The following is a 17,096-nucleotide window of genomic DNA, read 5'->3' on the forward strand; positions in this document are numbered from 1 at the left end:
GCGGTAGCAGCAAAAGCAGAAATTTGAATGACACGGTGCATAGCCAGGTGTTGGATGCCTGAATGAAGCACCTGTCTGTCTGAGCAGGTGTATGTCTGGCTCAGCCCTCCACGTACAAAATGAAGTGGTAGTAAAACTGATGACTTGTGTTTGCACAATCTGAATGTCTGTTTTTACAATCGAAAAGGTGAAACACACAATTTGCCAGTCACAATTTAACTAGAACTTTCTCACAGTGAAATCTGGAGGCAACTGTCCTCTTAATCACACAATATCACATCTACAGCGCAGAAACACACTTACACACATAACACACCGAGCTGCTCATGTGGGAAATTCTATTTTTACCATCAGTCAGGGCGAGGCTCTACCATACAGCACACAAAGTAGGGAAACTATAACAAGAGAGGGAGGGAGGTGGTGGAGGGCTGACAAGGAACAAAGCGGAAGTGTCCTTCCTCCTGATGACCTGCAACACAAAGTGTTCTCTGTGCACATACAGTACGATGCAGCTGCAGTGAACTGGAGGAATAGAGTAACATTACTGTAGTTGCAGTCTATGTGCTTCCTGATGTAATTCTGTTTCTCTCTGTCTGCCCTGGTGTTGTCTACACTATAAAATGGAGATGTAGGCTATTACATGTCTGTCTAACCTGGAAGAGGGATCTCTTGCTCTTCCTGATGTTTCTTATGTTTTCCACATCTAACAGGGCTTTTTTTTTTTTTTTCTAAGCAGAGGGTTTGCAGATAGAGGGAGTTGTACCTTGGTCATAGTGTAGCCCATTGAGGCACATGTCATGATTTTGGGCTATAAAAAGGGAACTGATTTGACTTGACTCTTGTTGGCTTATTGTTGAGGGGACAGAAATAGTACATCTTTTGAAGAACACTACTGTATAATGGCACACTTTCGATCCAGTACATTAATAAAGGTCTTCAGCATTGGCTGAGTTTGTGAGAAAATGAACATGGAGCATGATGGATGAATAGAGGTGCAATAGAGGGCACTTTCTTCTTGCATGTGTAGAGGTCACCTAAATCCCAGAGCTGACATATTGTAAATTAATATTGATCAAACATATCCTTGAACATTAACATAAGACTATTCTAATCTCGACCAGATTAGTGTTTATGGGGACTACAATCCCAGTCCCACCAAATCCACTCACCTCCTCCAGAGCAGACACTGTATTCCTGCAGTGGGACATCCTGGTGGTGAAGTTAGAGGCAGTCGGTGATTTATAATCTTCATTCGTCTCTGCCACAAACTCGGAAACTGTGATTTGGTCCGGCATAATTAATCCCTTGGCTGGTGATAATAATAAAAAGCACTTTTGTTTTGTAATCCCTCTTTTGTTCTGTACGGTTTTAGGACAGAAAAGTTCACAGCAGCAGCAATAGTAGTGTCTCTGAAGGTCCCCTCGCAAAGTTAACCATCTCTGGGTATGTTTATGTCATTCCCTTGTGTGTTCCAAACACAATCCGGTGCAGCGGTGTTGCACGCTGGATCGAGGAGTCGCACTGTGCCGATCACACACCGCGCGGTGCTACAAGGTGATGGTGGGATATATATTCCTGCTGGATTTCAGCCCACTACTTTCCTTTTATCCAGACTCACGGGTCGTCCTCTGGTCACAGCAGAGAGTGGAGCTGCCTCGGTAGAGTCTGTTATCCTCTCTAGGTGTTCCCAAACCTCCGATAGCCCGTGCTGAACAACTTCTTCCTCCTTGCCGGGGGAAACAACAAGCAGGCGTTTCAACGGGAGCGCAAGAAATTGACAAAGGTAGAGGAGGGGATTCAATGGATGCGTAACAGCCAATGAGGAACTGAAGTCAGTAATTGGCAGCCAATCAGGATCCATGGAAGGCGTGGACTCATGCTGCCTTCATGTTCTCCTCGTAAACTTACTTATTTTAGCGATGTCTGGCACTCAACTCACTTACAAATCAACGAGGCTAAATAACATGAACACCTCATGAAAGGGGATAAAAGCTGGAATGTGTAATGTTAAGTAGGCATATGTTTAGAAAACATAACTAAAACTACTGCTAACTACGTTGAAGCAGAGGTGGGAAGTACATTAACTCAAGTACTGTACTTCAGTACAATTTTGAGGTACGTGTACTTTACTTTAGTATTTCAATTTGATGCTATATTTTTTACTTATAACCCACTACAATTCAGAGGTAAATTGTGTACTTTTACTCCACTACATATTTAATACCTTTAGTTACTTTTCACATTTTGATAAATAGTGTGAAATACAATAAACACTTAAATAAGACTTTAGTTAAACCTGATGTAACATTCACAAGCTACACTGCAGTAAATAAAGTAATTAAAACTAGCTGCACCTTTATCAGCTTTGATTAACACCTTATGATAATGTTTCTATAATTATAATCAAAACCTATAATATATATTATTCTGAAATGGACCAATACTTTTGATGCTAGTACTTTTACTTAAAATGTTGGTTGTAGGACTTTTACTTGTAACAGTATTCCTAAACTGTAGTACTTCTACTTTTTACTCAAGTACAAGATCTGAGTACTTCTTCCACCTCTGCATTGTATTATATATATTTGTATCTTTATGACAATGCATTTTTGTGAATATAACATTATCAAAAATGCAATACACTATATATATATATATATATATATATATATATATACAAAAAATACAAAAACAAAAGAGATCATTAAATTATAGAAAAGTTATTAATTTGCAAACACTGCTACTTGTTTTGCGTAATTGGTACACCATTTACTGACGTTCTACTGTGCATAACTTTCTGGTAAACAACAAAAGTGTGGCAGTCAGCATTTTGATATACTGTACCTGTAAATGTTACATGTTTTTACAGTAAAGAGCAGATTGTGTTTCATAAAATAATTACAATACTTGTTTGTGAACCCTGTGATTAAGTAAAGAATCATCTTAGCAAACTTTCAGTCTTAATATAGTAATGTTTTGCAGTACTGACCAACTGTGTGTAAACTGTAGTTTTATAGTATCATACATTTTCCTGACTTCCCTTTTTTCTCATTTGTTTTTTGTGTCCATCATGTAAGTATAAACAATAATGAGATTTCTGATTCCCAATTTGGAAAACACTTTGCCTTTGATGCAATAATGATCATTAGGGGTTTTAGCAATGGAGATTATGATAAATGAAGCTTGTAAGCAGCTAGCACTTATCCTTAAAGTACAAAAGAAAGAAATCCCCTTATTTAGGAACTTGAATGATCCATTGCAGTACAAGCATTTTGTTGTTAGAATATTTCCTATGGTACTTAAAAGCAGCATCTTGAAGTCAGCACCACCAGTAGTTTTTTTCTTAAGGTGTAGATAGGAGAAGCAGCACTATGTGAAAATGATGCAGTGTGTGTTTCTGTGTAAACGGCTGTAATGTATGTTTTCTTTCCAATATGTTAAGTGTGAAATCAGCATTGGTAAATTCTTTGAAAAAGACAACTGTTGAAAGAGTTCAGTATCTCATATCCTGGATTAATTATTCACTCAATGGAATACCAGAGTTCACATGCAGTCACTGCATAACGTGAGAATGTGTAAGTTATTTTATTTTGGCCACAGCCAAGAATAAATATATTCCTTTAAGAAAGACTTGAATTTCCCAAAGAGAAATAAACTGAAACTTGTAAAGACTATGTCCAATGAGTATAAATCAAGAAGTGCTTGACAAAACTGTAGCCTCTCCTCCCTGCGCCTACGTTTTTCCTGGGCCATGGATGAAAAATCTGCTGATGCTTCCCAGCTCAATCAACCCTGGTCGGACAACAATCGGTATAAATAGTATCCCAGTGGTCGAGGCAAAACCCTGGACAGCCTTTAAATCACAAACTGGGCAGTGTTCACACATTCTTTCAGCTCTGCAGCGTCTCCTGGCAAGCTGCTAAATGAACAGCCTGAGACCCAGGCTGACCCTGGCTAGCCACTCAGGCCTTTACTCCCTTATGAAATGAATACACACACTCTCAGCGAACATCTGCTATCCAGAGACAGAGCAGCTGAGTCAGTGAGGTCAGCATGATCAAACAACACCATCTTTCTTCTTCACCACTGAATTATCTGTACACTTTTTTTTAAGTGACATCTGCCTTACTAAATGCATGTTTTAGCCTTTAATTCAAGACCAAACCAGTGCTGCATTTTCGTCTTTCTGTTGCTGGAGAACAGCACTGGAAACCAAGGTGAGTAGGGTCATTCAGCATTTACAGGTTGGAAACATCACATGAAAAGCACATTGTTAAATATGTTATGGGATCTGGAAAAAACTGAAACAGGTATATCAGTGAGGAATCATAAAAATGCAGCTCAAGAAATCACTGATAAAAAACTACATCACATGAATAATCCATACCATACTTTTATTGCATCATATAATTATTATCAGTGACCAAAAAAGATACAAAGGAAGAAACTGGAAGTTGTTGTTGTGCTGTGGCTGGAAAGTGATTTAGTGATACACCAAACTGAAAATGTGCATCCACTGCTTTGGTGCACAGTAGACAATTTCCCTGAAAACCGAACAGATACTGTAATAATGAAAAAGTGAAAGAAAATGCGACCAGGCAGCTGTGGATAGAACAATAGCAGAAGCAGATGTCATACTGTATGCAGAGTCCCAAAGATATGCTTGTAATTTGTATTGTTAACTTCCCCAGAACACCAGGTGTGTGAGTGCATAAGCATCTGATAAACTGTTTTTGTATTTTTATATTAGCAGGAACAGACAGCATGCCATTGCAATAAAGGAGACTGGGGTTTGAGTGGGAGTCACTTTTTCCTAATTGCACTGCCATGACATCATGATTGTGTAACAGGTGGGATATCTTCGCAATCCAACTTCATATGTTCCAAAATGGGGGGATGAATGACTTTATTGTTTAGAATAATTAGCGATGGTTGCTAACCATTCTGAAGCTTTCCAACACACAAGTGGAGGAAATGGCCTATTCTGTGCTAAGCTTCGGTCCAATACTCAATCATTCTCACATGGGGAACTTATCTCAGCTTTTCATAGATCAAAGACCACATTGGTCACTAAATATTACATAAAGACGAGGGTTTGTTACACAAATGAGTTGGCTGGTGAACCTGAGAGGACGCTGCACACTGTGGGACTCCTAATGGGAGTGGGATGAGTAGAAGGGCAAAGGAACATGAGGGGAGGGAGAGGAGCGCCGGGGCAAGAGCAGTGAACTGTAACAGGCTTGTTTTTTTTACAAACACTAGAAGAGGAAGCTCAATAATGAATTCAGGCAGAACGACTAGGACCTTTATTTAAAAGGATTCTCGATACATGCAATGCAAACTAAACTTAAACTGGTTTTTGTTGGATAAGAGTACTTCCTGGATTCAAATGTAGTTTATTTGTGGACGTGTAGACATATCACATCACAGCTCCTAGGTTAAACAATCTACCTGCGAAAAAGTAGGGAAATGTTTGTGTACGACCAACACAGTAAGCTAGAGCTGCTGGTCGTAGCTAAAAAACCTGTTCATATTCACTGTGGCATCTGCAAAATGAAAAATAAAACAGTAAATTAAGTCAATTACTCACAGACTCATAGCTTATTCAAGTCAGTGAAAATGTCCGAAGGGTCAAAGGTCAGCCGTGGATGCAATTACACAACTTTCAATCAACAAGGGAAATTCAATTAGCTGCTGAAGATTAAAATGTCTCCTTTGCTATGAGGCTGGCTATTAATATATGACCTATACAATGCAATGTATGATTGATTGTGTTCCTTTTTCTTCACTGAAAAGTGCACAAACAAGGTAATTTGGTTATTAAATCCAGGGTAAACCCAACAAAACTATCAGCAAAGATTCACATTTTTTACCATTCTCCTCTAGCTCTGGTACATTTGACAAGGCTTTACGTTGTCCCTTAATAATATCCATATCTGAGCACTACCAGACGCCTGCTGATGACTTTCATTCAACCTTGCCAGCCTGAAGGACACCCAAGAAATAATGTTCTGTGATATAATGACATTTTTCACACACACATGCCCACATCTGAGTGATGGTCGCAAAGAACCGGGGGTCTGCAGCTGCTTCACTGTCATCATTAGGAGAAAGTGGCTTTTACAGTAATTATTGCTCCTCTTAGGATTTGGCACTTGAGCCAGAGCATATCAAGTGTCCTGAACTTCCTTATACCATGACAGACTGTGTGTCAACATGCAGAGTCTTCTCTCTGCTTCCCCTTTACTGTAACTCAAGATGAACGTACAGTTTGTGTTGCATACTGCAGAAAAATGTTACCTTATTGCAAAGTATGGCATCCAATTGTATTTGCTGTCCCCTCAGACAGTATGTGGAGGAGGATCTTTAGTGAGCTCACTGGCTCCTAATAAAAAGGTGAGTGGATGAATGCCTTCTCTGTATATATTTCTAGTATTCTCCCTTGGAATTGAAACCACAGGGTATTATTTATTAAAACACAGGAGAAAAACACAAACATGGTTATGATCTCAGGAAATCTCAGCAAGTAATTCCCTGTGTCCCTGTTTTGGGAATATAAAGCTGGTAAAAACACTGCATTGAGCAGCTTCACTGTCTGTACACCACATTAATTATATCAAAATAGCAGCCTTACACAAAAACAGCAATACCTAGATTACAACTAAAATGAAGACAATAAAAGCAAACAAATCAAATTGCATGTGCAAAAGAAAAGAGTCAAGATATGCAGGAAAATACATGCCTGTACCTCAGCTCTAGATCTGTATCTTTCCACCTCATTCACACACATTTGAATTAAACCCAGGGGTGAACATTAAACCAGGCGGTAAAGGTACAGACTGAATCTGCATCTCTGCAGCGCCGTGAATCCCAATCGGACTCATTGACAGTCCAGAGCAACGGCTGTCATGGTGCAAGTTCCTTCTGATGCCACAACAGGCGAGTTGAAAGCCTTCCTGGCATTTGAAGTAGCTGTGTTAAAGATCAAGAGTGACAGGATCATGTTGGGAGATAGTAAAGGATGAAAGTGTACCTCAAGGGCGTTTGGACTCTGCTCAGTTTTGCCTCGATGGGACAAATACCTTCGCAATCTTGAATCCGTGTTTTTTAAATAGTGCAGTGTGTCCGGTAAGATCAAAAAGAATGACAAGTTGACGATTCATTTTAATATGCCACAGGAAAGAATAACCAGCACCGTGTGTGGAGTGAATCTATCCTCTTGGGAATGCTAATGGAGGGGCAGTGAGTTCAGTCCATGTAACTCAATGAGAGTGTCTGTCCCTCCTAGAGTGAGCTGTTCAGACGGATTGTGTGCAGAGTGGAGTTATCACATCCATTTTCTTCATCCATCTTCCTAAGTAGATAGAATTTTTGCCATATAGCAAAAGCCAATCATGGAATATCAGTCCAGCAGTATTCAGTAGCAAGGGAATTAACACAGAGTATTTCATAAATGCAAGTTTAAAATAAAAGTGTTTTTTTTATTTTTTACCTAATCAATGCACAATTTCCATCTACCATAACAAAAAGGTAGGAATGCTGATAATGGTTCACTAGGTTAAGCCAAAAGATAAAGCTGTGTGAATGACATCAGCTACTAGCTATGATAAATCTTTGTCTCATTGGCCTATTGATTATATAGCTTAAAGTCACCTTGAAAAGTGGATTATCTGACATTAATCTTAATCCTTTCACCTTGTTAGAATGAGGCAACAATGAACACCAGATCTGTTTTTTTTTTCTTCCCACAATTGGTTAAAAAGAATTGATTGACGTTTTGGGAAATGCACGGACACATCCTCCATCTCTTTTGAGAGAGCTGGCAAAAGACAGAATAAATCAGAAAACAAAAATAGAAGACAAGAATTTAAAACACATAGGGTCGAACTGTAAGTGAGGCAAAATAAACGAGTGCCCCGCCCTCCAGCTAACTGTGGGCAGAAAATAAAACAATAAGCTGAGAAAGCTAATTTTCTCCTACTGAAATAGACTGTGGTTTGCGGAGTTGACTCCACACTTTCCAAATGTATTGTTGACGTGGGAAAAGGATGGGCGTGCAAGAATTTATGCAGTCTAACTAACATTTAACTAATTTTGAGTTTAAGTACTGTAATTCTCAAGTTGTAAAATAAGCTAAAGTGTTCAGACATAATGTCAAGGGATTTCCTAAGCCTCATGTATTTTTAATGAAGAGTAATGTAAATTTACTTCTTGGTTTTGGATGTTACTCTTAACTCATTCAAAGGATGTTTTAACTTCAGGAAGTGTTTACACTGACATTCTGTATCCACAAAGCTGGGATTTGTGGTGGTTAAGAGCATATTGATTGGGTAACATGGTTTATTAATTAAAAATATGGCCTTGTTCTTAAGCAACATCTCCCTTCAGTTTAACTGCTGGATTATTTTTGAGTGATGATGATAATGTGGTCCCATAGAAACCCCAATGGGATTGAGAGGGGAGGAAAAGAGTCATATGATGATTTTTAGAAACAGAGGATTGTTGTGGTAAATAAACCGTGTTTGTTCATCTTTAGGGACTTTCTATTTAAAGAAGCCTTGTCCTATGGACTGACCTCCAAACACAAAGACACTTCCTGTCTGATCTGTAATGAGGACTGCTGCATGTCCCAGGGGAACTAGACTGAGTGCAAAACATGAACTATTGACTATATAAGGAGCTTACGGACTTTGTCACCACAACACAGATCAGCATTACAGCTCAGCTAATAAACAAATGTGAGTCACATCATGATGGGAAGTGTTTTTGGAGAAGAAAAAGAAAGAGAAATGCAGTTAACACATATTATACACATGTGAGTTGCCTGGCCTTCATTAAGAATTAGTGGGGGCCTTCAGTAACACATCTACTAATTCATATGCTGCTACAGCCTTTTAAATAGGTTAGCAGAGGCCTTTGTCTCACCCTGCATTTTCTCACCATCTCTTTTCTCTCCTCTAGAGTATCAGTCCGTGAGAGAGGAAGGAAATGGGGTTGCCATGACAATGCCAATTTAACGAACTGTGTCTCTCCCTATGATTGTGGGTTTAATTGGATACGTTGAGGATGAACAAAAAGGCAGTTGAATGGAGTGACATGAATGCAATAAAGTTCTGTCTCTGTAGTTTACTTAATGTCATAATATTTCTCTCTGTCTGTAGTTCTAAATGATTAATGGTGATTATATAAGAGGTGTAGTACATGAAGTGCATAGTGAGTGTCAGAGTGATGTAGTCCATTGACAAAGAGAGTAGGCATAAATAAATTACCTTCAACAATAAAAGCACTTATGTCATTCAGTCTGAAATGCTTTCAAATGAGGGATGTATTTCTTTATTGACAATTAATTATTGTTCAGAGATAAACTGTTATTATGCTAAGTGTTTGCGTGTTTTCCGCTCTCTCATCTCATTTTATGTGTTGATTTGGCCTACAGTGTGTTTCTTGCTCAGCCAGTTTTTCTTTAACATTGGATTGGATCCCTTTGCACTCAATATGTACAGTCTCAAAAAATCCTGAGATACCACACTGATTGTTAAATAATTGAATACGCCCACCCCTCTAAGGCAGGCACACACATATTTATACACACAAAATGTGCTGAGTCATTCTTCACCACATACAGTCCCATTGACTGGGTTCATTAAAATGTATTGGTTCACGGAGAAATGTAGAAGGCTTTGACACAAAGTCGTTTAAGACAAGAAATGCAATTTAAGCAGAGTGTTGGTGGGATGCACACTAACTTGTTCTATTACCTAAGGGAGTGCAAGCACAAATGAGGTGAGTAAATGCTGCAAAAGCACAGACTGTCGATGAGAAAGCATAAGCCTCATAAACAAGGACAATAATGGGAGACTCACACAATTTACTTTGTTTTAGGATGTAGTCAGATGAGTTATCGTTGGTGTTTGAGTGCTGCCCTCTATTGGCTGCTGTCTCGTGTTGCAAACTTTCTCCAATTCATGCAGATGACAGTAAATAAATGTTAAATTTGAAGTATGATCACTACTTCAGACTAATAATGCAGGTTTTATGGTTAGAAATGTTATTGTTGTGTACGTTTATTCCCACAAATGTTGCGTTTGAATATCGTATAAAATCTCTCTCCACATGTCCTTAATAATGAATCCTTCTGAACATATTTCTAGCAAAAGTTTTATGGAGAAACTTCAATTTATGGTTGTCCTAAATTGAATTCAGGTAGACTCTGAGAAAAAATGATTCGAACCACTAGGTGGTGCAAATAGACAGTGAAGAATAAAAGGCTGCTGCAACTTCCCTGAGGTATTGCATAACTATTCAACCAAAGGCTATCTGATTGATCACAATAGTTTGATTCCCATCACCAAAATCTTAGTCCCAATTTGTCCTGTCTTTGCTGCAACTTCATTTTTATACCTTGCCCATTTACACAATATATTTTCACTGCCACGTAAAGTCAATTAATCAAATCAAAAATGTGCCTCAAGGGGCTTTAAACAATTTGAGGATGTAGTGAAATAAATATTATATTGCCTATATTCTTGTGTTTGTATTTATTTGTCTGTCTCACAAGCACAGTCAAACTAAAAATACAATAAATATGTGTGTAGTGACACTGCTGCCTTATTTATTATGTATTTCATTTCGCAAGTAAAGATGCAGGTCTCAATTTGAACAACCATCACTGGCCTCTTTGTAGTCATTTCCACAAATGCCCCCTTACATCACTTCTCTCCTTCATGTGTGGAATGCTATAAATGTGGAGGGGAGGGCAGTGACCGCATGCATTGTCTTCAGTTCAAATCCAATTTGCTTTGAAGACTGTAAATCAAGACCCTCTCACTTTGGCAAAGTGGGATTGGCTGATGGATTTCCCCTTCTCCATACGATAGGTTGAAATAGATGGTTATAACCGAGGGCTGGGCCGCCATCTCTCCACCCACATTTTCACCCTTTTTTATTGTTGCCAAAGAGAATCTGATATCAAGATAGTTACCGTCCCGCTCCATCACACTAGTATGCATCGTTTCCTTCATGGGTGGCATTTCAATATTTTTAAATAATCGACGAGAAGGCAGAAAGGAGATTATGCAAGGGAAAGGCTACATTTATTGGTTCATGAAAAAAACAGACATTATATAAACATTATATGAAAAAAACTGTCAATGATAGTTGACACAGCTACCACGCATGCTCACAACATGAACGAACGTAAAGTTTTTTAAGACGCCTTTAAAATGATTATTAGTGTTCCTTTTTTTATTAGAGTTGGCCACTCACTTTTGAAATTCCTTGAGTTGATTAGCAACACATATTTGTGCTAGAGCGCTTGAAATACGCCAAATGTGAGGCATTATCGCCGACTCCTAGCTAGAATTACGACATCCTGTGTTCCTTTGACGTAAGGATAGAAGAGAAAGTGGTCAAGGAGTAGATATCTGTTTTTTCGCCGTAACGTACTCTTTGTTGGATGTTCGCGTTGGATGACAACCGTCCAGCCCGTCGCAACAACAGCAGCAGCAGCGGTGGCGAGGCAGCAGTGAATTTATCATCGCAGCAGCCGAGGGGAGAGAAGTGAACCGGAGGAAGGAGAGAGAAAGGATTTACGGACACCGACCAAGCATGGCTACCCAAACGACAGTATCATGCACTGGATCCACTCTGTTGCAGCCAATCAGCGAAATTATCAATCTCCCCGTTGACCAGGTATGTTTTTGGATGGAGAAAATATCATTACATGAGCCGTCTGAATGGATGATACATTTTAAACAGCACATTCATCGTAGTTAGCTAGCATTACTGCACATAACGTTAGCACAGGCTGATGATGCGCAGCGTTATTGTTCCCAAAACGTTATCATTGCCTCTTAATATTGCGGATTCAATGACGGCGAGTGAGCAAAATCACTGTCGGTGTTTCACTATCACCATCAGCTAGCCCCCTGTCAGGCTACACCAGAGCTAATGCCTTTTGTCTTTTCCCATCGATGCCCAGAGCCTAACCCAGTGGTTCTCAAACAGGGGTCCAAAACCGCCCGAGAGCCTTTGATCTGCCTGCCATCAGATCACTACCCTAATCTGGATTAGCTTGTTACATTTCTAGCATTTCACCTAGCATTTACTTGAAGTTAGCCCTATAATGGTGTATATGTAGGCCGCAATGAACAATCTGCTGTATTGAATCAATTTTTTATTTTTATTTTTAGGAAACAAAAAACATCTAATTTCCTGTAAAATGATTTCCAAATATGGAAGAAATTGAGAATATGTAGTTGCTGATGAAATCAGAAGCTGGATTTGGTATGGTACTCGTATGGTTAATCAGTGGTCATTCAGTTTACATCCACCTGAAGGAAACCCTGTTTGGAGAAAGCCTTGCAGTTCATATGTTATTATGAGGCAAAGTCTGTATAGAAGTCCATGTAGCTTTTACAGTTTGGGTAGTTTTGCATTATGCAAAACGAAACAAGGTCAAACCAACATGTGGCATTACTTTGCAAGTCATCATTGCTCATCTCTGAGAGAGGGCACCACACCTTCACTGTCAGTCTTTTCACATTCTGAAAATGTGGGTTGTGGGTAATCATTGAGATAAGTCTAGAATTATGAGATACAATTCGCCAGTGAAACATCCATTGCAAATATGGGTGCACATGGTTGCATTGCAAATTCATGCACAGTTTTACAGGTTTAACACACCATTTCACAGGCATGTATGCAAAGTGCATATCATAGCAATGATATCAAAGTTTGCCAGAGCCCTTATTGATGTGTGTAAGTGTCCAATTATGTCAGCATGTATGAAGTTATATTAGACAGGCTTCTTTGGAAAAAACAACAATTTGAAGTGCTACAATGGCTTGTGTGAGGGAGTAAACCCCTGTTAACTACAGTGGTTTCCTCTGGGTTATGCCCTGATTCGTACTGTGCTAGCTACACAGTATTTGTTTATGTGAGAATCGGGTAATGTTCTCATTGTGATCTGGAATGATATGTTCCAGTTAAGAATGATCGCCAGGGTATCCAATTTTATGTCCCCGTGTTGCCAACATCAGTTTGTGTAACCATTCTTGTACATTGCCACATTGGTTATTTTACTCACAAATGTTTCTTTATACGAATCTGAAAACAATAAGTCTGTGCATCAGCTGCAGAATCACTTGTTCTTATTGTTAATCTTTCCTTACATGCAAGCCTCATGACTCACTCTTCCTTTCCCAGTGGACCTCAGCTAAGCTTTGTTGTAAGCACCACAGATTATGAAGGTGTGTTTGGTGGGATGTGTCAATGCATGCTCAGCTCTGGTAGTAAAAGATTGCTCATTTGAAATAATACCAAAACATCAGATGTGATAATATAAGAAATGTTCAAAATGTTGAATTGAATAATTGCCAATGAAATTTGGCCCAATGTGAACTTGGCACAGAGACTAGCATCTTAATGCCATGTCTTGTTGACAAAACCATACATTTTCTTGGCTGGCTTTCATCTCCTCATCCTACCTGCATTTACAGACTGGAATGTCTGTCCCCTCTCAAGTGCTCCTGGCAGTCTTAGGAATGTTGCTCTGTAAGGACTCGCTGTTCAAAGAGATCTGTTCTGCATCATAAATACATTCTTTGACCTTGAAAGGAGTTCAAATGTATTAATTACTATACCTCTTTATTGAGTGGAACAATTAGACAATCATACATACATTTTTGTGCATTAATTTTTACAATGAATAAGTATTCAATGATTATAACAATTTGTAAACAATTGTTATAAAACCTTATAAGAAGTACTCTCTAAAAGGAAAGACAACTAAAGCTTTTGTTAGATCAACTTGTGTTCTGATTAATCTGCTGCATTTATAGCATTTTACTTTCTTACTCAACATAATAGCTTGTAACAGCCTCACCATCAGGCTATCCCATATGTTTACATTGTTACAGTTTAATTAGTAGCTTCATTGCTAATTCCACTACTTTCCACTACTACCCCTATTTGAATAATTCTGGCTGAGTAGGAGATAATGTTACACATGATAATCATAAACATGTGTCTCTCTGCTTTGTTGGACAGGTGTCACCCTTGTGTGACAGTGTTGTATATTAGCTTTCTGCCAACTGGATGCCCTACTGTGCCAGGGCCGCTGTCAACACCATCAATACAAATCAATACGGCCGCTCAGATACAGTACGATCTGTGTGGCCCACAGACATTGACACTCGTTTTGATGAAGCTGTGTGGCACCTCACTACTGTGTGTTGTGAGGACTCTGTGTGTGTCCCCTGGGAGAGAGAGGCCTGTGCACTGGCCTGTGTCAGAGCTATAATAGGAGTTGTGAAATTTGAACTGACATTCTGCTTCTCTCTCTCTCTTCTCCTCTCCCTTTCTTTCTCTCTCTACCACACAAAGCTTGTCCCCTCTCAGTAACATTTTGTTACTATTTTGATTAAGTCCTCTTGCATTTGTGTACTCCTCTAAAACCCTCTATGCTCAGGCACTCTGGCTCAAGAGTTCTGGTATGAAAAATATGTTTTACTGGCTTTAATAACACCTCCTGATCCCATGCTGTGCCCGCCCCAGATTGGGTTGGTTTATATCTGCTAGTCAAGTGCTGCTCTTAGTTTTTAAGACATTGACATTGTTGGCAACTGTTGTAATCTCTCTGTCCACTGGAAGCACAACATATCACATTTGTATCCCTTATGCAATCATATTATCCTATACAGTTTTACATTTTGACATTTAAACAAGAAAAACATCCCAAAAATGTGAATGAATGAATAGGTATCATAGAAATAAAACTAGTATACATACTCGTACAGTATATATTTTTTAGGGGTTAAAAGGCAAGTTTAGTTTTTTTCAGATTACCACATTTAGTCTTTGTATGCTCTTTTCTTTAACTGCAGATGCTTTGTATTGATCCATCTCAACCCCCTTAGGATTTAGCATAGCATTATTACACATTCACACAATGAAGCGTAGCAGCCTGGCTGATTAGTTTGCATTTTAGGGGGCAGCTTGAGACTGAATCAAGCCCAAAGTCTTGGGTGGAACATTTGCTGTCAATGTGTCAGTGATGCATGTTAATATCACACCAGCATGCTTTTCAGGCTGACATCATTTGTGCAGTGCTGCAAGCCAGGTTTCATTTCAGATCTGGATCTCTTTCCCAGCAATAATGCTTTTAACAAGCCATGGCATCATAAGGTGCAGTATTGAGTTTCAGACTAACTCTTTGAAACCAGTTGACTCATGCAGCCTCATGTCTAGTCCTGAACATTGTGTTATTCATGACCCTATGAAACATAACACCTCATACCAGAAACCCGGGGACGTACAGTTCGAATAGGTCAGAAAAGACATTTAGCAATTTATTTATGATTGCTCTTGAAATGTTTATTTTCTCTGAGAAAGGACTTTTGTCACTCTCTAGGTTGTAGCATCAGCTGTTATTCCCTGCCACAGCTGCAGCTGTTTCAATATGCAGCAGCTGGGCTCCTGATGAATCCTTCCACTAGCTTTTTCAAACATACACAATGGACCTTAACAACTTGCTGTTTGAATGTGGGAGCTCCTCATTGTCTTTGAGTGACTGATACACGCCCTTCTATATTGTCTATTGAGATGGTACACTGGATGTCTTGTTTACTGTATTGCCTGCTCTTAGTTAAGGTGGTTTGAATCTTTCTAATTGCAGTATGGGCAGCTGTACTTTCACTTTCTGTGTGCTAGACGATCTACAGCCAATAAGCTGACATTAATAATGTTTTAACCTTAAAACCTATTTCTTTGACATATTTTGGGTAAATATAAACTTTTGGGATCAGTAGTGTTTTGATGACATCCTGTTTTTAGTTTCAGCAATGACATGAAAAACCTCGTCAGCTGATTATTGTCAGAGTGTTGTGGTACTGTAGAGTAATGTGTCTATGTCCAGTGGTTGATACATTGCTTTAATTGTATTCCATGATTCAATAACAGAACAAAAGATAATATTTATTACAGCTTTGCTATTTTATATCAAAATCGCATATTCTCTTATATTGAGAGATATGCAGTCAGACATTGGTGGTTTAAGATACCAACAATGTCTTCAAGGTACCAGCTGGCAGTTCACAAGCGGTGATACCGTGTGTCCTCCTGTGGTCACAAAAGGCTTGCTGTACAATTGGTCTTCTGTTGATGTGACATATTAGATCTCAGTTTGTCAGAGTCAACGGCCACATCTTTTATCACGATAACAAGCCCCCTTTTGTTGCTGCTGTTACATTTCTGCCAGGCTATTGTACTGTAGGCCTCGGAACCCACATAGTGCAGAGGGTTTGACTCCCAGCTTTCCTTTTATCCACTGACAATTCCCTGCTATCAGCGACACACGTCTCACACTGTAACACACAGAGTGGCTCGGTTAAAACAAGTTTAACATGTTTGGCCAAAATCTCTCTTACTGTAAAATCAGGATGCTTAAATCTCTGGATCTTTGTAAAGCAATTCTATCCCATTAGTACTAATGTTAACCATTCCTTTATTAAGTGGATGTTTAAAAGTAGTTTTAAGGTTTTAGGAAGCTTTGCCTGAAGAATCCCAATTTGGCTTCCCTTTAAGGTCCCCTGCTGCTAGCTGAGTCCCCAAAGCCCCTGGGTTGGGACCGCTGGTCTTACTTCTAAGCCCTCAGGTCTCATCAGAGTTTCTCTACCTCCCTTTTGTCTTTAATTGTTGCTCTCTTGGGATTCTTATGCCTCCAATTGATTTCTTTCCCCTCAGCCCTCCCTAACGGAGTGCTTCTGGCTGCTGCCATTTTTATGTTACACAATCAACACAAGCATGTGGGATTCCTCCTGGGGAATATGAAAAGACTTGACTATGTTGTTAACATTACTGAGCGGTTGACAAGAGCAAAACAGAAATGGTTACTAACAGGCAGACCTTCATAAAGGTGGCTTTGACTTTATGATCATGTGTTTAATGAGGTTTGACTGTGTGGTATTTAATCCAAAGAAAGAGACAAATTAAGCGAGGAAAAAGAGTCAGTGTTACTGTCAGAAGGCCAATCAACATGTTTATCCAGCACAAATAGCTTTGCAAAATCATTTATTTGGGATAAAGATACATTTTCT

General features: G+C 39.1%; 2 protein-coding genes across 4 annotated transcripts in view; one reads left to right on the forward strand and one right to left on the reverse strand.

The window, feature by feature from the left end:
- Positions 1–1,747, reverse strand: part of asap2a (ArfGAP with SH3 domain, ankyrin repeat and PH domain 2a) — a 46,977-nt gene extending 45,230 nt beyond the window's left edge. For all 3 annotated transcript variants that reach the window (XM_063908060.1, XM_063908059.1, XM_063908058.1), the window contains exon 1: positions 1,170–1,747. In XM_063908060.1, coding sequence (XP_063764130.1) covers positions 1,170–1,295 — 126 coding nt within the window. In that variant the 5' untranslated portion in view covers positions 1,296–1,747. The remainder of the gene's footprint in view (positions 1–1,169) is intronic.
- Positions 1,748–11,243: 9,496 nt separating this feature from the next.
- Positions 11,244–17,096, forward strand: part of mboat2a (membrane bound O-acyltransferase domain containing 2a) — a 39,237-nt gene continuing 33,384 nt past the window's right edge. The window contains exon 1 of the mRNA XM_063908855.1: positions 11,244–11,691. Coding sequence (XP_063764925.1) covers positions 11,608–11,691 — 84 coding nt within the window. The 5' untranslated portion in view covers positions 11,244–11,607. The remainder of the gene's footprint in view (positions 11,692–17,096) is intronic.

The sequence above is a fragment of the Eleginops maclovinus genome, chromosome 19 (genome assembly GCF_036324505.1).
Source record: "Eleginops maclovinus isolate JMC-PN-2008 ecotype Puerto Natales chromosome 19, JC_Emac_rtc_rv5, whole genome shotgun sequence".
In the NCBI taxonomy this organism is placed as follows: Eukaryota; Metazoa; Chordata; class Actinopteri; order Perciformes; family Eleginopidae; genus Eleginops; species Eleginops maclovinus.